A 27,211-nucleotide genomic window follows, 5' to 3' on the forward strand; every position below is an offset into this window, starting at 1 on the left:
ACCAGTTGGAGCGCTCTTATGGCCATTATGGCACGGAATAAAACATGACATAATCCTATAATTGGCATTGTGAGAAGTTCTTGTGGCCCGGGGGGGGCATGTCAATAATATGTTCATGAGTCACTGAAAAAATGCTCCCTATTTATTTATTTATGTTTGTTTGTTTGTTTGTTTGTTTTTTTGGTTTCCTCAACTTAAAATGCACACCTTAATTCGTCTCCGCGAGTTGAAAACCCCTAAAAATATTAGTTTCATGCATTTTGAAGTTGATCCAATGACTTTGCCTTGGAGGCGTGCTGCGCTGCGAGGAGCGCTCCGGTGATGAGAAGCTCGACTCTTTTTTTGAGATTCGGTTCCTGACCAGTCACCCAGTAGAAAAAGAGTCGTTCGATTTTCCAACTCGTGGTTCATTTGATTCGGTTGGCATAATGCGCGGGTGAGTGATCGAGGACTTCAGATAAACACGGGTCAGAAAAGTCGGTTGGCTCCGAGTGGACTCCTCACAGGAGTCATTTGAAATCCTGTTCTAATAATGAATTAATTAATTTTAGTTGAAGATCACACCGGCTTGACACTGAATCTGACATGCACAACAGTCGGAACCTTCTTATGGTTGTTGGCCTGGATGCGTTGACATATTTCAACTCTTGTGAAGAAAAGTTTCAGGTCCAACACTGAAGGTCACGACCTGAAGCCACTGACGGCGAGAATGTAAACCTAGAGTTATTGGAACTGGGCTTAAAAACAACAAAATAAGTGAAGTATATACAATAATTACGTTACTGGTGTTAACATTGGATGTCACCATATTTAGTCAATAAATCTGTTTTAAATCAATTGTGTGTATTTTTCTCGCACTTTGCAAATATACTTCCCCCCCCACGCGGATCAATAAACTAACATCTTTTCTTATGGTAAAAGTCCAGCTAAACAAGCTATTTTAGTGTTGTACTGGGGGAGATCTAGCTCTCCCATTTTCCCTGATATTTCTGGCGGGGCAGGGGTCGGGTTTTTATTTTTAACTTTAGTGATTCAGTGAGCAGCATTCTCGACTCCTGACATCCGACTCATTTGTACATATTCGTTCGCCGCCACCAGCTCGTCCACGAGTCTCGCAGCACTAGTGCGCTCTCCACAGTCCGCGCGCTGCCCCCACAGCCAAACACAGGCTGTGCCACTTTTCTTTTTTATTATCGCAGTCAGGGGTGTGTGTGTGAGAGAGTGTGTGTATGTGTGCGCAACAAGTTTTGCAGGATTCGTGGCTTTTTCTTGGAGAGCATCCCCCGGCTCCGCAAACTCACTTGGAGGCGAGCGCTGCCTGCGTCAAAGGCGCGCCGGCACCGCACAGTGCGCGTTTGGTGACTCGGTGCCAGGTCCAGACCCAGGTCCAGATCCATGCACGGTGCGCCAGTCTGCAGGAACCCCACTCCTGGATATTGCACACAGAGACTGAGAGCCGCCTAAGTGCGTGGAAAAAAAGATGGAGAGAGTGAATGAAGTGGAGCCCCAGAAGAGACAGTGTCACCGCCGCGCTGCCACGGCGCTGAATGTCGCGTCTTCTTTATGCTCCGTGGCGTCCCTCGCCTTTTGCGTCTTTCTGAGCGTCAACGCCACGGACGTCAGGAACCGGGTGGTGGATTTGGAAGGTGCGCACGGAAGCCCCGGGTTCTCCGCGGATGATTTGAATTCACTGGTTCGAGAAAGGGTCGATCAGTTGCTGTCCCAGGTGAGGGTCACCTCCTGTTTCTTCATTTGACCAATAACAAATCTCCTGCATTGCAAAAATAATTTATTTTTTTTCATCATCATTATAACAAAAATGTAATTGATTATTTTAATGATTCTATTTCAGCGCTCCTATGAACATTTTGCCAGGATTCGGATTGCACGCCAAGCAGAATCACCTGAATGCAATTGTCCCCCAGGTAAATGCAAATCGACTGTGATTGCCTTGTCTCAGCACATCCTGCACCTGTACACCTCTGTTTGGCTTTGTGGGTTAAAATCCACTTTTCCAGTGGACGGGGCGCGTGTTGGTGCGAGGAATGCATGCACGTATGCATCAATCAATCAATCAATCAATCAATGGCATTGATCAGTTTTCCCCTTTTAATTTATTATTTGATAAAAAATAACCAACTTCACAGCTACTCCCCTCCAAGGTCTTGATATTTAAGGATGCAGACAGCTGATGTGTCACTACATAAAACAGAGGGATTGGTATTCCACTGCCTGGGCTATAGATAGACCTGCTGAGAGGTATTTTGACTGGCGGTGGTGCAGCCTTTGGCTGCTGCTTCTGTTGGAACGTGCAGCTCTCAAGTTCTACCACCAGGTGGAGACCTTGTTTCCATGCTGCGTTGGTGCACCTTGGACTTGATGTATTTTTTTTTCTGGAATGTCTTGGTGATGCTGCTGAAAAATGTAAGACTTTGATAGCTGATGGGTGTGAGGCTCTGACTTTGCCCTGTATCCGAATCCTGTGATTTCATATTAATTCCATTACTGTCGTATTAAATTCAAATGAAGGGCTGTCATTCTAAGGAACTTTGTTTTTCTTCCGAGTAGCCTGCACTGATGCCAAGATGGCTAAAAGCATCAAAAAATATCATGGCTATGATTTTATGGCCAGTGGGGTGAAAACTCGGGCCTCTTCCAAGTACTCGACCACCGTAGGGGTTTATTTACCGCCGAAGGTGACTGTTGTCCAATTTATAAAGTTTGCCCTGCGTCGTCCGGTTGTGTCCTATTGTCGGCGGAACTGGGTAATAAAGAGTTTTGCCGGTTGAATGGGGAGAAGTGCTAACCCTGCCCCTAAACGATGTAAGATTTTAGGATTTTCACCGCTGATCCTGACTCATCTGCTGAGTGGGAACGTCTGGTTTAATAAGCCTGATGTGTTGGATGTGTTGAGCGCCACCAGCCTTTCATTTTCCGCGCTAAAGCCCCATCATGTGCAATCTATTTATTTTCGCCCGTCACATCTCGGTTTAATTCAAAAAATGAAACAATGAAAACATTTCGCGTGAAATGAAGCGCGGCGAGGCTAAGCCAAGGCGACAGCGGCTCCGATATTGGAAACTGGCAGCGAGGCAGCAGCCGCCGATTTCATTAAAATCCTTTCTCCCCGGCGCATGCACGCGTCCGATGGTTTCAGAAGATGCCGATGGTTCCTGCACGCCGAGTATGTTAACGTTGTAATTGTTCATGAGAATAAAGTGTGTGTGTGTGTGTGTCCGACGTTGACCGTGCTCTGTTGATGTTGGCCCGCGGCGGCCCTTTGTAGGCCAAGTGTATTTTTACCCGCTATGAACGCCTGAATGGGTTCGCTCATATTTACCCTGGCTCCTGTCAATGACATCGCTGTTGGCTCAGATATCGGCCTTTTCAGCGTAAACATTTATCTTTTTTTTTTTTTTTTTCCCCAAAGGCTCCTCTGTATTACTATCAAACACGGCCGAGCAGATGGGGCGATAAAGACTTTGGCCTCTAGTCACGGCAGATTCTCTCTCTTTTCTGACTCACTGTCCTGTAGGGAGCAATCCAAACCAATCATTTCTCCTTTGTAACATCATTGTTACGCTTATTCCGACCTGATGCGGATTCGGACAAAGAACCCTAAAGAATCCCGCTGCTATTGTGCGGTCACATTCGGTCCGATGCGCCGCGGCCTGCGGCGGAGTCCGGCGCGGCCGAGCGGCTCCTTCAAACCCGACTAATTGCCCCGGTGTCGGCTCGCAGCTTCCCTTTTTCTTTCCTCTCCATCGCTCCCCGGAATGCCGGGCAGGACCTGTTGTGGTTTAATGGAACCTTAATTCAAATGTTCAGCATGCCTCTCTCTCTCGCTCTCTCTCTGGTTTAAGGAAAAGGTAGACGGCACAATGCAGCCCAACGCCCTCTTCAGCGGCGTGCAACATCAGAATCTTAACGTCATATCTTTTTGCCTGTTATTAAAACGGCTCCGTTCCACTTCGGACTTTCGGGTTTCACGGGTCGCCCGAAGTGCCAATTTGTCGTATTTCACGAACGAACGCATGAGGAAAACGCAGCGTATGTGAGGGGGGCGCCGTTGCAAAGCACTTTCCCGTGGTCATTTTCTAACCCTGTTGGGGGTGAGGGCCGACCTGTCCAATAACGCAGGACGTTTTCACCTCCAAACTCCGAAATTTGGCTATTTTCTTTTGTTCCTCCTCACCGTGCGGGCTTCTAATCCCCCTCCTCTCCCGCTCTGCCCCGACACATTCGCAGTAACGCCGATCTCCCCCAGAAATGCTTAATCTGACCTGTTATGGTCAGAGCAAACGGGTCATTAATTAGCGACTGGTGGTTTTTGAGCTGAGCCCCCGGTGGGTTTTGGGTTTCTTTGGCGGCGGGGGGGGTTTATCACTGGCCGTATAATTACTGAGTGCTAGGTAAAGCTAAGCAGACTGCCGAGCCGCCAGCTGCTGTTGGTTAGCGGAAGAAAGAGTCTGGGTGCCCGGTGGGGGGTACCGTGTGTGTGTGTGTGTGTGTGTGTGTGTGTGTGTGTGTGTGTGTGTGTGTGTGTGCGTGTGCGTGTGCGGAGGAAGCGGAAGCACCGGCAGTTTGACTGCTGAGTTTTTGATCCACTGCTTAGTACAAGTGTTAGAAATGCGCTTTGAATTGGGGCCGGGGGACGATGGCGACAAACATCAAATCACATTTTGGGGATGACTATTGGTGCCTTTATAAGATATTTACACATAAGAATAACACTCATTAATCCATACATTCATTCACCCACTGTGTATATTCAACAAATCAATATTTATTGATCTATCGCTACCTTTTGCACATTCTACCTCCTTGCATATGCTGTTTTCCCCTTGTACGCTTATATTGTTTATTGCTATTATTGTGTATTCAGATCCTAACTAGTGATTTTTAGTTTTGTTAATGTGTCTTAATTTTTTTTTCTTTTTGTTTGTGGAAGCATACTTGGCCAATTAAGTCTGATTCTGCTACTGATGTGGATATTGTGCACAAGCAGGTGGAGTGATTTATTGATTGACTGATTGTCAAGAGCAGCTTTCTTAACCATGACGCAGCATTTAAAGGCCGGGAAAAGGAAACCGTTAACTATGTCACTATATTACAATAATCTCAATCCCGCACAATATCTAGTCTCATAACGCACAATATCGACAGTGTATCAGTGAATCGTCCGTGTATTTCAGCATCCTCGGCGTGGACACTGCCTTTGCCAATAAATGAATTTAAGCGGTGGCGGATTTCCCAGATTTAGATAGAACTACAATGCTTGAGGAAAAGCACCTAACATCCGCGCTGTAGCTTTTGACACAGCATTTTATTTTTGGGATGATGGGGGTGCGGAGGGGGGCTACAAAGTGCAAGGGGCTTTACGGTTAAAAAGGGCGGCAGGCTTCCTCTGTTACCGTGCTTGCCTCGAGGGGGTGACTCCAAAGTGTGATGGCACGTCCCTTTTATACGAGCGATGTCAAAATGGCCCGCTGCACCGAGGACCGAAGCGCCTCGGGCTCCTGCGGAGGGGGAAACGAGCCACTCCGTCCGACATCCGCCCGTGAACTGTAGACGGAAGCCGCCCCTGGAACGTCAATCCGTCTGGAATGAAGTGAGAGAAGGCTGGAAGTCTGGTCAGTCGGTGCTGCGAGATCAAGGCGAGGCTCTCCGTCACCGCAGCACGACGGCCGCTGGATCAAAAACCAGAGCACCGAACCCCAACCCAAGTATTTTGTCCGACTTTAAGGAAATGTTGATGTTTTTTATTTTATTTTTTTTGTCGACGTTTCTGAATTATTCAACGCGTAACTGTGGAAACTGGGAAACTGTTTGGACTCTTTAAGGGTGGGGCAAAGTGATTGAAATATGGATTTATTTATCTTGGCTTCAGATAATACTACTTCAATCATCTCTTGTTTGATGAATTTCACAGCGTGTCGCCCGCTTTCATCAATTTCTTCAATGGCCGTTCGATAGTTTAAAAAATAATTATTTTTAATTTTTTTTTCCAGGGGAGCATCCTGGATTCAAGCTGTGTGCAGTTTTCTCTTGGTTTTATGTCCGCTTCCCTGTGTTTCGTTCAAGTCCAATAAGAGGCTTGGAAAGACTTGGGTCACTTGGTTGGCTTGGTCCGCCTTGATAGATGTTCATGCCGATGTTTCCCTTTGTCGTCTCTTGTTCCTGGCCCATAGATGCATAATTTCTTGTTTAAATATTGAGGCAAACGAAATGACTCCAGCCGTCGCTCCGACGTGCCAAGCCGTGGAATTGAAGACGTTCAAAGGAGCACTTGTCTTGCCAGTGGCATGGCATCATCCTCCGGTCACCACCATGTGACCTCCAGTGGTCGAGCCTCTTTCTTTCCGGACCCAGCGCATCCCGTGTCTCGCCCTTTTCCCCCGGGGGGCGCCCCCACCCCCCTCAGCCAGAGGTGGGTGGCGGATCCTCCGACAAAAGAGGGCTCACACTTCTCTGGCCACATCCGTCAGCTGCTCCCCGCTGTCCCACCGCCGCCAAAAGTCCCTCTGGTTGACGTGACCTTGTACAACTCCCACATGCTCATCTCTGACCCGGTGAGCGTCAATCACCGCTTGTCTTAAATGGGACGCCCCCCATAACAGATGGTCTTCCCGGTTTTCCCCATGAAGACTGACGCTTGTCCCCTCTTTATCTTGAGAAATGAACGGTGGCAGAACTTGCCCTTTCCAGGGAGACTTTCCCAGAACTCTTTGGACGGACCACACTTAGTTGTTGCACCGATGGTGTTTTTCTTATCTGACCCGTTTGATCCCACCGGTTCCTCCTGCTTCTTTCACTCCTGGCGTCTTTGGTCGTACCGAAGGTAGCCTCATGGAACGTGAGGAGACAAGTAAGGGTTATTTTTGGAAGCAAGGCGGCAATCCCGCTCCGTTCTTCTCTGCGGCGCTCCGACTGAGACCCCGCCCCTTTGTCGGCATCAAACCCTTCTTAGTGGCCTCGCCGTTGGGGACGCGGGGACACATTTCCATTGTCTGTCATCCATTTCCAAAACACAGGCAGAAGCATCGCGCAAATCTCAGCCTCCGCCTCCCACCCCTCGCCCTGCGGCGCTCCCTTCTAACATGCTGTTTCGGACCCTCTTCTCGCCCCCCTCCTCCCCATCCTTCCCACAGCCTGTGGCTTAGAGCCCCCAGGCCTTCCAGTCTGACGGGTGTGTGGGTGGGGGCGTACAGATGCTGCAGATCTGCTCTCCGTCAGTCTAACAAGAACAGGCACTACAAATAAAACGGGCTGGTGGGCAAAAAAACCCCCCATCGCTTCGTGCCACGGCAGGAAGCTGTAATTTTGCCAACGTGTGCCTGACATGCAACCTATGAGGGCTACGGCACTTATGCCACCGACACTCACGGCCGTCCCCAGAAATGCCTGTTGTGTTTTTGACGTCTTATGTCTACGGTGTATATCTTCATATCGCTGTATGTCAATCCGTGTCGTCATATTTTCCGAGTTCCACATTTTGCTATCAACTTCATAGACCCCGAATATGATTTGGAAGTCACCTGGCTCGAAATTCTTGCCATTAAGGCCTTTGGAAGGAACACGATCCCCTTTCTTATAATTATTATTTTTAAGTGATTACACAATGTTTAGAATTTTACAAGGACTCGTTGGGTTAACTGGGTCCAACTTTACGACGCGTTGCTTACAGGCCTGCACCGCATTTGCATCCCATGATCTCCTCGCCAGCCATCTTGTATCTGCCCATCTAAACTACACGGTTATGCGTTAATGGGAAATAAGTGTCTGTCTGTCTCTATATTCTGCAGATTACCCGAGATCCTCCAAAAAAAAAGAGGAAAACAATACTCCACTCAAATTAGATATGGACGATGCACAGAATGCACACTTGTCTCTAGGCAGATTAGTATGAATCAGATGTTCCAATGCATAGCAGTAAATATTTATTTTAAGTCTGAACTGAGCTGAGCTAATGTTTTCTTCCTGGCTTGTGTCCAAAAGACATTTCATTTTTATTTTCTATTTGTCTCATTTCAAATGACAAATCTGTCGTAATGGTAGTTTTGCGAGTAATCGTTTAGGCGCGCGTTCATTTATAGTGGCTGCTGAACGACGGTGGCTTGGCCGACGTTTTGGAGCCTTCCCGTTTCAATTCTAAAACTATTTTAAGCTCGATTTTAGAAAGCAAGCAGGCAATCGCTCAACCCGTCCAAAGACAATGGGGATCCGGGCGACATAAAAATAAATAAATAAATAACGAAATATAAATTCTATTCGAAAATGTGAAGGTAAGGGATGAGGTTTGCTCAGTGGGCCCTTTGTCGGCATCAAGCGCCTCGTCGTTGGGGACGCCGGGATACATTTCCAGTGTCTGTCATCCATTTCCAAATCACCGGCAGAAGCATGGCATTAGACATCATCCGTTGGGGAGGGAAGGAAGGAAGGAAGGAAGGAGGGAGGGAGGGAGGGAGGGAGGGAGGGAGGGGGACCGTCTTGACATCCCCCCTTTCCCCGCTCCTGCAGCCGGACAGAGGAACAGGAATCCCTCGCGGCTAGATCTGGTCGCTCCTTGTCAGCTTGTTCGCTGCTCACCAGGAGACGTGTTCAGTTCTTGGGCTCGGGCTCCTCCTCCGCGAAGCCGTGCTAAATGTGACATGAAATAAGAGTCACGGCGTGTATCTGACAGGGTACAAAACAGAGGGAGCCCGCGCGGCCACGTTTTCGTGGGGCACACTTTTGCGCGTGCAGGCATGTGGAGAAACACATGGAACGCTGATCCGCGGCTGTCACGAATGATAACATGTCCTGGATTGAGTAACGTAGCAGTGAATTAAAGCCGTTCACGGTCAATTTATTTCCAGAGATCGGGGCCGTGCGGCTCAAAACGTTACATGGAGCCTCTCTAAGAACTCAGACTTTGTTGAATTCCTGCCCCAGATCTGTGTGTATGACCTTCTAGCCGATGGATAATTAAGATGCTCCTCATTTTTCTTTTTTCTTTTTTTCACCCCCACGGCTTAATCTTGTACGCAGAGCTCACACTTGTATATACTTGTATATTGAATTATTGCTTGTCTTTCTTCAAACCTTGACCATGCGACAATTTTGCTATAATACTGCTCAAAAATCCATCCCGTCAGACGTTGCTCTTACAGACATGGGGTTGCACCTCGAGGTATTTGGGGTCCTGTAGATGTGGCTGCGTTCCAATCCGTTATGGCTGCAGAGTCCCGAGCTGAGGCCTGGCTTTCGGGGGGGCCCCCGCCGCACTTGTATCTGATGGAGAGCGGCGTAGAAACAGCTGCGTAAGTCACAGTTAAGGCCCTGGAAAACCCAGTAGTGAGCAGAGGCAAAACCGTTGCGCTTTAATTTAATAAGACAAGCCATTTGATATGGGCCCGAGTGGGGCTAGATGGCTGGGTAAATTGAAACTTTAATAAGTTGAGTTGATAAGTTGAGCCGACGCTCCATATGTCAGCCTGAAAATAGGTTTGTCTAATTTCCAGTCTTAGATGGATAATGGTGTGTGTGTGTGTGTGTGTGTGTGTGTGTGTGTGTGTGTGTGTGTGTGTGTGTGTGTGTGTGTGTGTGTGTGTGTGTGTGTGTGTGTGTGTGTGTGTGTGTGTGTGTGTGTGTGTGTGTGTGTGGACTCGAAAGTGCCGTGCTCAAGAGAGCGAGTGTGAATTCTGGGCACGACAACTAAGGACTTTCAGGGAAGCAGAGATGTCTCGGTCCGTCCTCCCTCTCAGACGGGGATGTTTTAAGGATAGACGTTCGGCTTTAGAGTCGATGCTGATTGCTTCTGACAAAACATCATTCCGGCTCTGGTTTTAAAGTGGTTTCCAGTAAATGCCGGCTCGTTCCCTCATCTGGATTCATGTTGTTTGTCGACTGACGTTCATGACTTGTTTGTGTGCATTCATGCGGTGCTATGGGTTCTGTTTAAAATGAGTGAAAGCTCGCCGCCTGGAACATTATGGTATAGTAAATCTGAATGCCTCATGCATATTTCAGATGTTGATTCATGCTCAATATAACCTCCAAAATGACTCGCAGATGCATTAAAAAGTCGACAGTGTTTTTGACGCTAAAAAGTGACTAAGTGGGGATTGAAAGCCTAAGTTTTAAGCACTCCTATACTGAATATTTATGCACAAACACAAATCAGCGACGTTCGCGAGAAACTTTAGTAATTTCACAGCGCCCCATCAAAGCCGCCAAATATCCATTAAAAGGAAATCAACCCCCGAGGTCTGTGGCGACGGATGTCATTCAAATTCTTCCATCCGACCCCACGTGCCATTAAAGTGCGGTGAGCGTCTGATTTTGTGATTCTCAGACCCTCCGCTCCGTCACTGGGAGGCTGCGCCGCGATCCAGGTTAATGAGCAAGGTCCCCAGAGGCGGCTTTCTGAAGCCTTTTTTTTTTTTATTTTTTTTTTACCGTCTCTAGACACCGTCCTGTTTGACAAAAAGGCAATGAGGAGAAACCTGTGAAGGACTGAAACTCAGCCCTAAACCGTTACGTTCATAAATGGGGGTTGAATATTCGGAGATGACCTCTCAACGAGCACTGGGTGATAAGTCGGTCCAATTGGTTTTATCAATGGTGACAAGTGGTCGGCCGATCAGGCACATATTCGTCATTTAGGGATATTCGGCATTGGCGGATGCTTGTGTTCACGAGGGCGATAAACAGATGTCTGCAGATGAGTCGGTTTTTCTAATCTATACATATTAATTCTGAATATTTGACACTTAATTAAACTCATAAACTGTTTATTTATTTTTTATAATTAATTATTTTTTTCATAAATTTTTTTTTTTTTTTTTACAAAGTTTATTTTTTGCCGACAGAATGCAGATCTACTTAAGCAAACAGAAACAAAATCATTAGCGTTAAATCTTAATTTAAGTTCGGCAATGGTCTCATTTGTTGTTATTATTATTCAATTGTTGATTTTATCGGATGCAAAATTAAAAAACATGATATCTGCATTATATATCGGCCATCAGCTGCCCTGCTATCTAAATTTCGGCATTAGCCAATAGAAAAACCCATATCAGTCAACCACTGATGGTGACGATGAAAGTTCAATCTATCTTTAACGAGCACCATATTCATTTTATTTTTTCCAGTTAAAAGTTTTATTGACAAACATACAAATAGAACAAAACAAAGCATAATGGGGTATGAGAAATGCATATAAACAAAAGACAAGAAAAATGTAAACAAAATAAAGACAAACAAACAACAAATATATAGCGGAGAGGAGCCCCACCACACCTCACACAACATCATCTTCCCAGGTACTTCACATCATTGTACATATTTAGTCGGATAATATATTCGGTGTACTTTGCGATAAAGTTCAGTAGTGGAGACAAGATTTATTTTTATAAAACATTAGGCAACAACAAGGTTTTTGACGTTTTTTTTTAAATAACATTTAAACATGGTCAGATTGGGATGTCAGATGAAGACTTTTTTTTTACATTACCTTTTGTTTCAATTATCAGATGTAATTTTTTAATGAATAAGCAGATATTATGATCCATAATTCATACTCTGTACAAATACCAAATCTGAACTTCAACATTGTTTTTTTTCTTCAACCCGTTCGCCAGAGTTGTCCCTTCATATGGCACAGCACTTGTGAGATCATCTTGGTGGTTATTTGGGTCTTTGGGTTTTCAGTGAGTGAAATGGCCTCAGAGTATTAAAAAGTAAATAGCCGTGCCTGTTTGAGAACAAACATCGGGCGAAATGATTGCCTTTCCAAATCACTGAGCAGCAGGCTTTCAAGCCATTTAGCCTTTCGTTTACTTTACTTTGTGCCCGCATTGAGATTGTGTAACGTAATTGCGGGTTTACTTTCTTTTTTACCTTTTTTCGTCGACAAATGATGATTGGTTTAAGGTCGGAGCCAAATCAAATCTGGTGTGGTCTGGTGATGATGGCGTTCCTGTCTCCGAAACACTAAATAGAGCCTCAAACCTGAGCGGATTGGGCTGGGTGCGTATGGGTGAGGACAGCAGTTCTCAACTGGTGGGTCCCGATCCAAAAGTGAGGTCGCGGGTCTATTTGGAGTTGGTTATTTTCCCGGTGAGGTCACGAGTTCCCTCTGCATTTCATTTTACCGCGCACAAATATATTGTGGATTGCCGCACCGCTCATTTTGGGGAAATAGATTTGAGTGGTTCGATACCTTAATGTTGTTTGGTTCGTTGTTTGCGACTGAAGACCAATCTGGACCCTGGAGTCGGAGCCGGGGGAGAACCGCCGGGTTGAGGTTATCACCGTTATAACTCACGGACTTCCTCTGCAGGGTGTCTCTTCGTGACTGATCTGAGGCGCTGAAGGTGCTAACTATCTCCTCCCAAACACTGTTAAACGGTAAAGCATGTTCGCGGCGCCGTCTCCGCGCCCTTGACCCTGAAAACAAATTGCTTTCTCTTGTGCTCTTGTGCTCTCAATGCCCCGGTTGCCCCCGTTCAACACGAGAACCCTTTCAGTCCCCGTTAGGACCAGGGCCAATTTTGTGAGAATGTCATAGATTTCCTCCGCTTGAGGATTTGAGCTGGATTTAACCTGGTTGAAGTCCGAGGCATGACTTTTTTTTTTTCCTCCGTGTTAATCTTTCCAACAATTCATAATGCATGCATGTTGTGCAAAATAGAAACTTTTAATTGACCCACACTCCAGTGGCTTGGATGCTACCGTAGTACCACTGAAACCATTGTTCTTTAGCACTGGCCCATGACAAGCAAATGAAAGGGAATCTTCCTGTAACCCCAGTTGGGCCGTAGCACAGTGTATTTAATATACTGTTGTCCGGCCATTCCTCCTATCAGCACAGATTTTATTTTATTTTTTATTTTTATGGATGTATATATTTTTTTCTAGCTGCAGGTTAGTTGGAGGGAATCGAAGCAGCAGCTGTATTACCCCCGAACGTCACAACCCCCCGATATGACCAGGGGTTTAGATTTCATCTCTACTGAGGGAATAACACAACATAACTCAATGAAACTCAAGAGGTGAAGCATAGACGCATTAGGCCCCGTTGTGACCCGGAGGGATTGAGGCCTTTAAATTTTTTTTATTTTTATTTTTTTTTTTGGGGGAGGGGTGGGGGCGAAAGAATTTCATAGCCATTAATCTAAATCTTGTCAGTCACAGATCAAATTGCGTTTGGACTCTGCGTTTGCTGAGCGAGCTGAAAAGTCCCCTGAAAGTTATTTTAAGAAAAGAATGTTGAAATAAGCTCATATTGACAGCAGCAATATTCAGAGTGAGTCGTTCGGCCTAGGCCCGTGCAATCCCCATTGGACCATTGGATGTGATTGGCAGGTGAAGAATTACGACCCAATTTTGAGCGAAGATTTCCAGCGGCTTTATCCCCATTCGTTTGGGTTTCTATCGCCGTAAATAAACAGATATTCTATCTCGGCGCTGGGGAAAATGGCTTAAAATCATCTGCACGCTCTCCATCACCACCAGAGGTGTTGGTTTTGATGACGAATGTGGTCGTGGCCCCCGGCGGCCTGTGTTTTTACTGGTGGCAAAAGAAAATTTAAGTGCTCCGGATATGAAGCTACCACCAAGAGGTGACGCCTGAGGCAGGGCACGGCGTCGACAGAGGTCGGGGGCGTTCTTTTGGTCAAAACTCGGAGCATTAGGTGTGTTCAAGTAATTGCCTGTTTTTGTTTTTGAAGGTAAAGGGGAAAAACTGTGGCTCGAGACGTACAGAGGGTTTTTGATGGTTCTAGGTGGAACATGCGTCCGGATGATCACGGTTTGTATCGCTCAGCGTCTGTGGTCTTCTAAGGTTGGATCCCGCGTCATTAATAGAATTAATTCCGGAGTGGACCCATAAAAGGCTTTTGGTGGCGGGTTATCGAAGTTGGGGCGGGCGAAAAAGCGAGCGGGCAGGATGATTTTGAAGTCGCCTACGGTTGCAAAAGCGGGGTCTCAACACGTCTCTCTGTGGTCTCCCTGTGATCTGGAGACACTCTGCCCAGGTAGCGCGCCCCCCTCCGGCCTGTTCTCAGATTAGCGCCTGGCGGCCAAAGTCAACAAGGGGGAGAAACGGAGAAACCGCTCGCCGCCAACGCCTCCGCAGAGCCGGCGCGAGGAGGGGGGTCGATTTGAGAAGTGTGCTTCGTGTTGACATAACACGTTTTATAAATCTGATAATGTGGAAGGAAGGAGTTTTATGGCCCTAAATGTCGTCTTTTGAGCTGATATAAAGTTATGGCCTTGATGAGCTCCAGGACAAGGGGGTAATTATGTGTGACGCATGGGCGTAGATTTCGGCACAGGGGATACGTCCCCCTCCCTATTTCGAACATGTGCATTCGCCCCCGCCCCCCAATAAAAATGTGAAAGAAGACTTAAAATAAAGACATTTCCGCCATAGATTGATGCAGAAATGGCACAAATTGGTGCATAGAAATTCAACAGAATCGGCGTACAATTCTAACGATTGTCGAAGTGTTGATGCATCAAGTGATGCATTTTGAATAATGGTCGTAAACTCTGCTCGTATACCACCTTTAAAAAGGGACTTCTTTCCATGAATACGAAGGATCAGAGGAGGGTCCTCCAAACCTGTGTCGGGCTAAACTGTGTTTAATTGCCATGTGCTAAAGAATGTCCGCTTCACCCAAGTAATTGTTCACTTAACTCCACTTATGGTGTCTGCACGACGGCTGCCAAGAATTTTTTTCCCCTCTTCTCTGCACTCTTCAAATGCGACGCTTGCTCTGGCAAAGTCCAATTGGGACAGAAGGAGACAAAGAGAAAATGCCCCTTTAATTGACCGGGTTATCCCCTGAAAGGCGTTTGCGTTCCCCTCTGCGGCCGCCCGAAAAAAGGCCGCAGTTGTATTTTCATTTATGATCACACCTACGTTTTCACCGTTTCTCCGGCCGACGCCCCCGACCTCCCCTCCCCTCGCTGCCTTTTTCTGTTTTCGCGGCGCTCCCTCGAAGGCGCGGCCCACTTTCAGAAGCGCGGGGGGAGCGCTGAGTCGAGATATTCTTTGAGGTCTACGCTTATTTACTGCGTTCGTCAACAGGGCCAGACAAAACCGGTAGCCAACATAAACAGAAAACCGCAAACACGGAGTGGTCTCGCGGGGGAGGGGGGGTTTTGGGAAGACCACGTTCGGCTCCAAATCCAGCAGCCGCCGTGCGCAGCGCTGATATGACCAGGTGGAGTCGCTGTGTTCCCCCTCAAGCGGGCATTTATTTATATATATATATATATATATATATATATATATATATATATATATCCCCCCTCTGCATTTTATTTTGGCTTTGAAGTTTGAAATAGAGAGAACGGGCGCTGATGTGAGCGCGCTCTGTGAAGGAGTTTGGAAAGGTCCTCTGCAACTGAAATGATAAATTATATGAAGGTCTTCAGAGGCCACATTAAATGGTGCATCAACACAGCGAGGCCTGTGAGGGTTTACTGCGCCCTCTGCCTCTAACAGGCTTTGATGCTGGAAAAGGGCACTCTGTTCCATCTACTGTGACAGAGTATCCAAGCCCTGAATGCTCTCCAAAAGCACTTGGCCTCTCCCCGCTGTCCGTGGGCCTTCACTCCAATAAACACAATGACATACCACGGCAAATTACGAGCGGTCGTGAAGGTTAAGGTATTAAAGAGAGCCTTTTACTCACATTTTTAGTCACATTTAGCCATCGATGCGCGATTGTTCATTATACATTTTTTGTTTAGCAATGTCACCAAACAGAACTGCATGAGGAATCTAGAATCAGAAATATCGTGGGCTTTAGTGGCCATTTTTGTTGTTTCAGTGAAACCACCGATGGCCTGAATTGGTCTGAGAAGGCGGCATTACGGGTTTGCGTTCTTTGGCCCCGACCCCTTCAACCATTGCATTTAGTTGGTCCGGTCATCTTTATTTGGACTGACGAGCAGAGACCAAAGCTGAAGTTGGTGAAACCCAACAGCAAAGCCGCAGTTTTCCTATCCTGGAGAAATTCTCCGTCGAATCAACCTTTCAGGCGGTTCCTGCGTGTCTTCAAGTTGTAATGTCGGGCAGAATGCGAATTATATGATGACAATCGTCAACGTTTTCCTCCGGGGGGGGGGGGGGCAGGGGCAGTGACTGAGAACGTGTCCCAGTTACGCACGGTTTCACGTGGGTTTTTTTTTTTTGTTTCATTCAATTTGAAAACTTAGTAAAAAAAATAAATCGACAATAAAAACACATGTTTTTATTTGCTTTGTTTGGGGACAAAAAGGTCGCTCTGATCCGCTGCGGAGCTGCTCCAGCGGTGCTCAGCCTAATGGTGTGGTCCACTTTAGGGGTGTCTGAAATCGTATTACAGGATTCTTCGAGGCATGATTATGGGAAATTTTGTAATGTTTACCATTACAGGTAAGAAGGGTGTATAAATGTTTCGCTTTTACCGCTTAATTCGAAATTCAACCCGTAATTCGAACTATGTTGCGTATCCAGATATTGACAAACTCCCCCATTTTACGTTTGTGAGCCACAAACTTACTTCTCTGGAGGTGACTTTGAGAATACCTCCGACTCGCCTTCGCCACATGGAGACATTTCCAAGGGGGTCTCGGTGTAAACAGGGCTGTTGGCCACAGCAGGTTCGGGGAGCAGCAGGAGGTCTGTGTCTCTTCAACCCCGCGCTCAAGTGAAACCATCCTGGAGAAAGTCAACATTTGCACACCGTGTCAAAGCCGCCCCTGTTGTGTGTAACGAAGACCGCGCTCCGCCGAGGCCGCGCTTGAGCGATCCAAGGGATGTCGGGGCATGCCATTCGTGACCGTGGCTTCTGCCGTCTGGTAGCGTCTCACCCCACGTCTCCCGAAAGTGTAAGGAAAAACACTTAGACAGCTTTCGTTTTGATTCAGTGTGTGCAGATGGTTCAAGGTTTTCATCAGTCGCCTCTCATGTGGTCGGCGATCCTGCCGCTGTCTGCCTGCCGAATCTGTCCCCTCGCGAGGCGCCCAGACAAGAAAAATGTCTTGACTCTATCACAGACGTGCAGCCAAGGAGTTTCTGTAAATGAGGTAGAGGTTGGCCTGGCGGATGGCTCTCAGAGGGCAGAGGGAAAGTAAATATTATACTCGCCAAAGGAATTATGCCATAAGGGATAAATGATTACGGTAAATGGAAAAAAATACCAACATGCAAATCTTTTAAGTAAACAGACTCCATTATGAAGCGATTATGAAATCATACAATTGCGAGTGGGCTGGATGAGTCACGGCCAGACGGGGATTGGTGAACGCGCCGTGAGTCCATTTTAAGGTAATGTAATTAGAACCCTGGGATTTGCACCACATCAGTTTTCACACACCTTTTCCGCGCCAAGCCGCGCCATGCAAATCAGCAGCACTCCCCGCTTCCAGCGGGCTTAAAGGTGCTGCATTAGCGGGGCCTTTGCGGTAAACAAGCTGACTTCACCAGGGACACGTCCGTCTGTCTCTGCAGCGCTGCCCTGTTTTTCTGTCCTTTTATAGCCCCTTTCCTTCCTTCTCACACTCCGCCGTCTTCCTAGGCCCAGCGCCGGCACGCCGCGGAGCGAGGAAGTCTGCGAGCTTCATTAAGGGAGGGTGGCACACCACCCATGTCATTGGGAACAACAGAGGCTCTGTTCAGTCAAGAAATGACACTTTAAAATAATACAGAGCCAGAGAGCGCCTCAAGGCAATGGCTACCAGTTACAAGGCCTCCAGCTGGGTTTCTCAGATATTTTTCTTTTTTTTTGTATTTGAGAGCTACAGTATATGGCCTGGGAAACAACATCCAGGGTTGTATTTTTTTATTTTATTTTTTTACGAGCAATTATTGATCAGATTTATGCCGTATCTGCCATATAGCTGCAATTACCGTGTGCATTAGTTGCAGTCGTTTCTATCATTCATTGTATTTTAGGAATTGGCGAAGAATGAAATGAAACCTATGAGCATATGCCAATAAGCATTTAAACATACAGCAAAGACAATTCAACATGGAAATTCCCAGTGTGTTTAAGATATGGCTTGTCAGACACTGATTCACAACTAACTGATGCATATAGACATTTATGGTCGATTAAATTGATTCAAAGGAACACTTTGTCAATAGTTGAGACAATTGTAGCCGTGAGGGTTTGGCATTGGCATTGAGAGGGCTACATTCAAGGCGATCCATAACTCGGGGAAAACAATCTCCGGCATGTGAAAAAAACAATGGAAAGGTCTGTAAATTGAGGCATAATTTCAAAGCCCTGACTTGTCATGATTTCCCCCAAAATGTCATGGTAACGAAAACATTATGCAAAGCAAGCAACCTTTTTGGCTATTGGTAAGAAATAAGAGTAAGAAGTTTGCTTTGACCAATAATGGGCTCTGCAGTACAATTTGTGTTTGTATCAGTTTGTCTTGCACAGACTACACCAATATGTAAAGCTTCGCAGTTGTGTTACCAGTTAAATAAGACGGTCTGTGGACGCCCATGTGTTTGGGAAAACCAATTTCTGCAGGTTAAAAACCCAAGTTATGAAATGGCCAAGTTGGCTTGAATGCAGCATCCGACCGAGCCCTCATGTGACTCATACTGATGAGCCGGTATGGATCTCTGAGTCAGTATGAAAGGCATCTCGATGGTTATAGTGGCAATACGCCTCAAAGACGCCGAACTGTACATGTCATAAGCAACATGTCTTACCGCGACTGTCACACTTCAATTCTGATCTGGAAGTCTGAAGAATTAACAGCAGAATTTAGCTGACACACCAGACGTCGGTGAACAGGACGGCAATATTTAGCGTTTATTTAATAGTGGATTACCACAAAACCTTTTCTGATGCCCCTGGATGGCGGCCAACAGGGCGTATTAACACCTTTTCTGTAAAAGTGTACGCGAGATGGAATAGGCGTCCACTAAGCCGACACAAGCCCATGCGGGGGCTCAAGTTTTGGACGATATCCAACGAGGATTTTTTTTTAATCCAAACAACTGCATAACAAAAAAAAAAGCACGCTAGAGTATTTAGTATTCAGTGAAGCAGCTCCACAAAGTGCCATGACGGATTAGTCTGGACTCTGTGGTTGATGGGTTTTTCCGGAGCAGCGTTACTGGTGAAGCGGGGTTCTTGGTCGTACTGTAGGGACAAATAAGCGATATCTTTTTTTTCTTTCGAAGAAGCCCCCATGGTCAGGTAAATCCCCTTACTGGCCCCGGATTGTGGGGATGGTGCGAGGCTCTGGAGCCCCCCCGGGCGGGGACAGGTGCGCGACATTGCGCTGTGCGGCGGGATTAGCCAAGGTGAGAGCGGCGGAGCTCTGCCTCAGGGGCTCGGTCTTGGCCTCCGCCGACGCCGCTGAGCCCAGACAGCGCCAGGGAAACCGAAAACAGATGACAGAGGAACAGGGAGTTGAGAGGCCTGGCTCGCCTTCCCTCGGCTTTGTGTCTGCATTTACCCTGGGGAGGGTGTGTGTGTGTGTGTGTGTGTGTGTGTGTGTGCCCTAAGACCCTTTCGAAAAAATCTTTTCCATCATAGATAGGGTCAACATATTATTGCGCCCTACGGATCATTTGCATTGCTCGTGATCTTTGCACCCTTTAGCTCAGACTCCTAGTGGTCTTCCTAATAGCTTGAGTTGAGAGTTGTTCTGTTTTTTTTTTTTTGCATGTTTCAATGCGAAATGGACACACAATGACCAAAAACACAACCCTAGGAGTTAAAAACGTTATCTTATTGTTGTTGAACAAAAGTAGGTGAGGCAATTACCGATCAAAGCGTCGCTGCTCGGCGTTCTACAATGCGGTGGAGGCTTTGGTTAAAGCCTGATGGCCCAAATTTAGAATCCTCTTCTATCAGGGGCTAAACTCGTAGCCGTCTCAATCCTGCGGGATCACGCACTGTTTGCCTTCAGGGGTTTTTCCAAATCATTCAATGTGCCATTTTTTTGCCACCCCCAAAGATGGGGTGTCTAAGCTCCATATCCTCGGACAATCTGCTTCATTTGGCCACAGGGGCATTCTGTTGTTTTTTTTTTGTTTTGTTTTGTTTTTTTCTCTCCCCACAAACCTCACAGAGTTACGGTGTCCTCGGTGTCAGAGTTTTTGGAGTGTTGGCAGTTATAACCATTTCAGTTGGAACACAAATGAGTTCCACTATTATCCAATGTTGTGATTGAGTGTGTACCCCTTACACATTCTACATCTAGGGAAAGGCATCCTAGTGAAAGACATCAGAATACCTGTACCGAATGACCATGTAACCTTGTATAATTTCACCCGCACTATTAGATATTATTAGACCGATACCATGCCCATGATGATAGTCCTTGTTTTGATGTACGACGTTGAAAATGCCTTTGTATTATATTACATCATACACTTTATATTGGTGGTGTGCGGTTACGGTGATGAATCAAAGCTTGATGTTGGACTCACACGCTTGTGCGGGGCACCGTGCCATCCGTTTGGCCGCTCCGTTTACAAGCTCGGCCAAAGCCGGGACAGGAAGAAGGTTAGGCCGACAGACGGGCAGACTCTCCGATGTCTGGCGGAGGCGGAGTGGGGACAGACGGCCGAGGCCATCTTTGACGGCTCCCCCGAGCTCATCCATCAAGCGCCGCCTTTTTCGAACCCGCAAGGCTTTTGGTGGATGCCACGGATGCCACCCTCTGACGAGGCTGGTAAAATGGGCCCGCTTCCCGCTTGTTTACGGTTTGAAGTACTCCGTGCGGACAAGGCCTTTGACCTCGCAGACCTTGTGTTTATAACTGTGAGGCAGACAGCTGAACACCACTTGGGACTGAAATAGAAAAATATGGGAGTACACAAGATTTCTGCCCCCCACTGCTGTGAGGCGCAAGAGCACGGGAAGATGCGCCAAAAAATAACAACCACCCTGTTTGAAGTATTGGTGCAAAAAAACCCTATTACATTTACATTATATGTGTATTGTGAACAGGTATGTGTCAAGTAAAAGTCGTTCTGTGCAAGCAGGTTTTACAATAATTTCCCTGTTTGGAGGATCTACAGTATATGTTACATCAGTCAATGAATTCTTGCTGCTTTTTGCAATAAAAACATGAACAAAGTTGTTGTTCTAGGGGAGTCACTAATGCTCTAATTGCTCAATAGTATTGTAATGCATGTCGGCGGGGACATTTTTGACACTTGCGTCACACTCTTGTCACATGGAACATTCAAAGTCATTGGGAGAAGACTCTCCATGATGAAACCCGGTTTCGAAAATGACACCTCCGGCGTGCCCGGCGCGGCGATCCTCGCGCCTCTCGGGTCGTGGGCAAGGTGGCGGCGTGAGTGAAGAGATTAGTCTCCAGCTGGCTCGGAATCCCATCGATGGCCCCGGGTCACCTCGCCACGCCGGGCCACTCCGATAAACAGCGATGTCAGACGTGCGCCTTTTTAAGAACGGGTTTGAGCGCGCGGACTTCCACCACGTCCGTTCCAGAGATGTCATTACCGCCGCGTACAGTACATGGTTTCCCTGAACCTTAGAAAAGCAAACTGAGATCGGTCACCAGTTGCTTCTGTCTCCTTCAGGATAATGCCAAGAGTGTTATTCGTTATTTAGAAAATGAAGGATTATTTTGCCTTTTTGGTGAAACCAAATTAGAACGCTTACCGTCTTTTGTGAATATTTTCTTTTTCCGCGTGGTATAAACTTTGGCAGGGATCTTATGGAACCTGTTTGTGGGCTGTGCCTTGAAGCTACTCTTCCCGTCCATCCTCCGACCGCGGCCTCAAGACTGACTGGGAGGATCGGGCCAAAACACACTTCAGTATCGTGCGATTGATGGGTGCCAGTGGTTGCCCCCTTTTTCTGGGAAACGTTTCCCCCGAATGAGGCGTGCGGTGAAACGTTTACAATGTGGGAACTATCATCAACTCTTTCGGGGAGAAACAAGTCAGCATGTTGTAATCAATATGTCTATTGTTTGTTGAAGCCACACACTCCGACCCCCCTCTCTCCCCATCGCTATATGAGCCATGTAAAATGTGGTAGTAAGGCAGCTGTCTTGCGTGTCGGTTTTAGAGGGAAGGGTCGTGCGAGCAATTTTCAGAACATGTAATTGGCCGTACTGACGGTGTGTGGCTTAACAGAGGCATCGAAGGTATCCTGGTTAGGTTTGAGTTACTATCGCGTGGGGGGGGGGCTATAGACCGGAAATATCCGGTTTATCGCAGCCTCCGAATGTGTAATTGCTTAATTAAATGATCAAATTAATATCTGAAATATCCCATTTTAATCCAACCGTCAGGGATATGTGCCGAAGTCCACGGATGCCGACTTCTGTACGACTCTATCCCTTGCAATCGATGCCAACGCGGAGTGAGCCTGATAATGAGCCGCATCGCTGGGAAGAAAAAAAACAAAAAAAACAAAACGGTTATGTAGCCATCGCCTCCGCTCACGCTGAGTTTCTAAAGAACGCCTCATTAGCAGCAGCTGTGGTCATATAGCACACGTCCAATTCCATGTGCGCGAGCCGTGCGCGTATACGTTGGGTGGTAAAGACCTCCAAAGCCCCGGGTAGAATGACTAAACCGGGACCGTTTGGTCACACCTGCTACTGGAATTTTTGGTTTGCAACTCTCGCTTGGCCAGCTGATGCCCCCCTTCCCCTCCTGCTCCTCCGTCCTCAAATCCCAGATGTATCTGCATGATTGAACAGTCGGACAGATGCAGAGCTGCGCTGCTTATCCGCAGCATCGCAGCGGTATTTCACGTGCTTCTAATTTGTGTTTTCCGCCACGCTTACCGTATAACCGCCCAGCGCTCCCGTAGTCGTACCGGCCCCCGCTTATACAGTAAAAATCCCCGCGCACCTGTTCCTTTCTCGGCCGTCTCTGAGGTGCATGACAACTGGGCTCAAAGTCCAAATCCATGGGGTTGAGGGGGAGATCAGCTCTGTCTGTCACCGAATACCCCGTAAAGTGTATTTTACTTTTCAGAAAGCCCCCTAGCAACTTGGATATTTCCATCTTGTACAAAGCCAAAGTCTTTGGAAGACCGAGCTTGACTTCAGATAGTTGGGTTTTCTGCATAGTTCTTCACATAATATTTGATCCAAACCCAGTCTCTGCTGCAAGGTGTGGAGGCGGGGGGGGGGGGACGTTTGTACGTGTGCACCGAAAAGTGTAAAAAAAAAAATAATAAAAAAAAAAGACTTTTAGATGCAGGTCAGAAGTTATTGATTTGCTCTTGGTGGAAAGATTATCATTCTTGGCGTTAGAATTTATGCATGCCCATCAAACTGTAAACTGTTCATCTTCCGTTCCATCCCAATCGAACTAAAGCACAGGACCCTCTGATCATATTTTCACCGGTGGCTGTAATATTGAGAGTTGGAGAATAATGCATTACCCTTTGCAGCAGTCAAACAGGGCAGCCGCGGTTGCCCTCAATAAGGTATGCAAAATGTCCTTTTATTAGAAACAGAAAGGTCTCAGTGAGGCCTGCATGATGTGGAAAATAATGCGACGTGTGATAAATTTGGTACATGATTCGGTGGGATGATAATATCTGAGCAACAGCGTAAAATTATTGTGCCAGGAAAAACTCTTACCTACAGCCGTGGCCAAGACAAATTTTCAATGTAATATGTGATGATATATTGAGGATATCGTCTCTTACGTGTACAAGTCATTATAAGGTGCATTTCTACAAGTCCATGAAACCTACAATGGCGGTGGATGAAATCAAATAAGGTTATGACTGACCATGTATTGATAGAGTGAGTGATAAAGCAGAACGTTCTTAATGTAAACTCCAGTTTGTCTCAAGGCTATATTTCCCCCGCGACAATTGTGGGAAGCAGGATGTCTGTGAATACTGACTTTTCATTTTGAAGTCACTCTTAATGAAGTGCGCAGTGCGGCTAATGTCGCATCCTGTCCTGTCTAGATCCAGAATTGATCCAGCAGGACGGGAGAGGAGGTGTGTACTTGTAGAGTACACAACATCTTTAAGTTTCTTCAGTTCTGGTTCCACAGACGTCTGACATCCATCATATACATATACTACTATACCATTTGCAATGGCAACTTGAAAAAAAGTTGCGTATATTGTGGTAAATACTGTGTCATTGGGGCCGCAACTTCTTAATGTATCTTGCAAGGAATTAGAATTTGATAGGATCTATATATAAATGTTATCTCTGTAGTTTGAATGCAGTTCATGCACAGTAATGTTTTAATGGGGCTTAGGTTGAAATAAGCTCGATACTCTCAAGGCACATAAAAACCAGGCACGGAAGCAAATATGTCGGCGTTTCTCTCCGCACTCCTTATATATGAAGTAAATAAAAGAGGTGAGGTTCGAGGGAAATCTTGACCTCAGACTGATATGGCTCAAGGTCAAGTCCACCGGCCGGGCGAACGGACAACTGTGAAGGCTAGAGCCATGGCACGGCCGTGTGCTTTTCCCTTTTTAGCAAAGCTACTTCACCGCACAGGAGGCGTGTGTATGCATTACAGAGTTTGGGTTACAGCCAATATTTCATAACACCACACGTGGTCAGTGGGTCGGGCAGATTGAGCCTCGATCTGATTGGTCTGCTTGCTCATCTTTAGGAATTAAAAAAATAAATAAAAATAAGTGTTTCCCCCTCTGGAAATCAAATTGAACACTCGTATGTTACAATGGAATGTTACAATATGCACAAGCATTCTATTCTTTAGACGATGGACTAAATGCAAAACTCTCCCCAGATCAATAGAGGCCTCGTATCGATCGTGTCATTCTGGCGGTCTTTGACTTTCAAATGATGAATCATAACGGCAAAAAAATGTTACGTTCAAGATGAACCCATGCCGCCAAGTGATTCAGGTTCTATTTGTCAGGTTTGTGGTGATAATTGGTCGGCGGTTCTTTGCACAAACTGCGGTTTATGTAATCAATAGTTGGTTGGTGATGGTTGGTTGGCTGCTGAATGAGCCGTGGTGGAGGAGGACAAAGTCAAACGCACGATCAATCAATCGAATAGAAAATAGATCACTTTACGGCTAAAAAAAAAATTCTGCATCACCAAATGGTAGTATGTAATGGAGCGGTGAAGACCGTGAAGGACATAAATATCCTAAAAATATCCTTCCTTTTTTTTTCCAACCGGCAGCTCCCGGGGTTGACAACTCTCCTGAGTGTTTTTTTTTTTTAAGTGTTTTCACGGTTCAGTGTGGCGCAATCCGGAGAAAATGTCACGAGAAACCTTGCCTCTGGGAGCGGATCGTAAACGAGGTGGGATTAGTCGGACCGGGCTGGTTCTCAGCCTTTCGTCATCGGGACATAGACGTCGGCGGCCTTCGTCGCGCCTGTCTGGTAAACACCGGTTTCTCCGGGGCCGTACAAAGCCGTGCTCTGACTCTCCAGACGCCTTGCGTGTTGTGTTTGGACTTAATGTTGTACACCCAAAAGCAACTGGAGAGAAGGCGTCCACTGTCTGACGCGAGATTACAACCTGGAATACCTTCGCCACTCTCCAGAACACTGGCCCGTACTGTACCGCGCCGCCAAATTAGGGCTGATCTTTTACATCTTGCCTCAACTTTCTATGCTTCTGGTGGCCGGTTCAGTCAGAGGTTTACCAACCTATATTTTTAACACCCCCTGAGAAATGTGGTCGCATTTGGTGAGGAGGATGATTTGCTGTTTTATGGCTTAATCACAGTAAGGGATGAGGCCAAAACATAACGTGCTTGTAATATTTGCAAAGTCTTACGCTCTCACATCCCATTCGTTCCCGAACTTGCAAATTTCACAACCGACAGTAACTACATGTGCAACCACAAAACAAACTTCTGGCAACGGCTTTCCCTCTTTCAGAAGAAACACATTATGGGATTCCTGTTTTGCCCCGGTCTTTGTGTGGCACCGAGGATCGTAGTGACTCTGGTTGTAAAGTCGGGCACTGTAAGGTTAGACATGGTGCCCTGGGGACAGCACCGAGTTAGAACTTGGCCTTGATCGGACGGAGCTCACGTTACTACCAGCTGCCCACCCTGATTTTCTGGCCTGTTAAAGTGTCCAAAATGAGATTCCTGCCAACAGTGAGGCTCAAGCCCTGAGGAGAGTATTGTCTCTCTGGCAATCCTTAATGCCCAGCTGTAGCAAAAGCTTGACAGCAGGGAGCTAATGGCTCATGCTCTGGATAGGTTAGGAAATGCCTCAAATCAGCAGTCCCTCCGCTCCATTGTTTAAGGATGCTTCATAAAGTGCTGGAAAATGTGTGTTAACAAAACCGCTCTCGGTACAAATGTTTCATTAAAACGCATCTGCGGGTGTTTTTTTCACGAGCGAGAGGGTGATGGAGACACGGAGGAAGACGGTACCACCTGACGAGGTATTACACCGTAGCGGCTTTGTTTTTCCGAAGACCCGTGAAGGGCTTCAGTGCGCGTACAGAGTGGAAATTGATTTGCCAGTTAACTAACTTTAATGATCGTGACCGTTGCTTCGCACTGTCATATCGATCCAGAGCGGGCTTTTTGTACAGCGTAATGAAAGCTTATGTAAAAGTCAATATCACCGGTGGAAAATGCACTTGAAGGACCAAGCGAGAGACCTGTGTAAGTTTTGAATTTTTCCCAACTTGAATCTCCAATTGGATTGCAGTTAATAGGGCTTGAACTGACGGAACTGTTTTATTGTCTGGCGTTCCCAGGTGTGCGTTTTTCTCCTCCACATTTCCCTCCTCTTGCCCTGTCCTCCATGACCCTAATAGTCATAAGAATCAAGCGCTTTTCTAAGAGTGATTTTCTACTCTCGAGTCAAAGGCCCAAATGATGCCTCCATACGCGCGTTGCCGGGCTTTGTATGTTTGCTGTCATGGCGACTGGTCGCGGTGGTGGTGTGGGGGGTTAACCGGGTGGGCTTTTGAAAGGGGGCTGGTCCCATGCGATGAAAGGCCAACATTGTCAGCATCCGAAAGATCCCTTTGTGTGCGGATGTGCTTGACGGGGGCCTTGTCATCTTCATGAGGCAGCGTGTTTGTTGACTCACGTCGGGAGGCCTGTACCGAGGCCTGGAGCTCCAGAACGCCGACTCCGTTCCTCCATACAGGAAGAAACTAATAACGCATTGTCACTCTCTGCACATCGAGAGCTATTTCCACTCTTTAGAACTGTAGTTTGAGGACTTCCAAGGGAACATCCTCACTGAGCAAAAATACAGCGCTATTCAAAGGCATC

The 27,211-nt window shown here is 46.7% G+C and overlaps 1 protein-coding gene across 1 annotated transcript in view; it reads left to right on the forward strand.

Annotated features, from left to right (window-relative positions):
- Positions 1-1,206: 1,206 nt before the first annotated feature.
- col25a1 (collagen type XXV alpha 1 chain) overlaps positions 1,207-27,211 on the forward strand; it is a 155,767-nt gene continuing 129,762 nt past the window's right edge. Inside the window, exons 1-2 of the mRNA XM_080022993.1 lie at positions 1,207-1,726; positions 1,853-1,925. Coding sequence (XP_079879119.1) covers positions 1,481-1,726; positions 1,853-1,925 — 319 coding nt within the window. The 5' untranslated portion in view covers positions 1,207-1,480. The remainder of the gene's footprint in view (positions 1,727-1,852; positions 1,926-27,211) is intronic.

Source organism: Zeus faber (genome assembly GCF_960531495.2).
Source record: "Zeus faber genome assembly, chromosome: 22".
Lineage (NCBI taxonomy): Eukaryota > Metazoa > Chordata > Actinopteri > Zeiformes > Zeidae > Zeus > Zeus faber.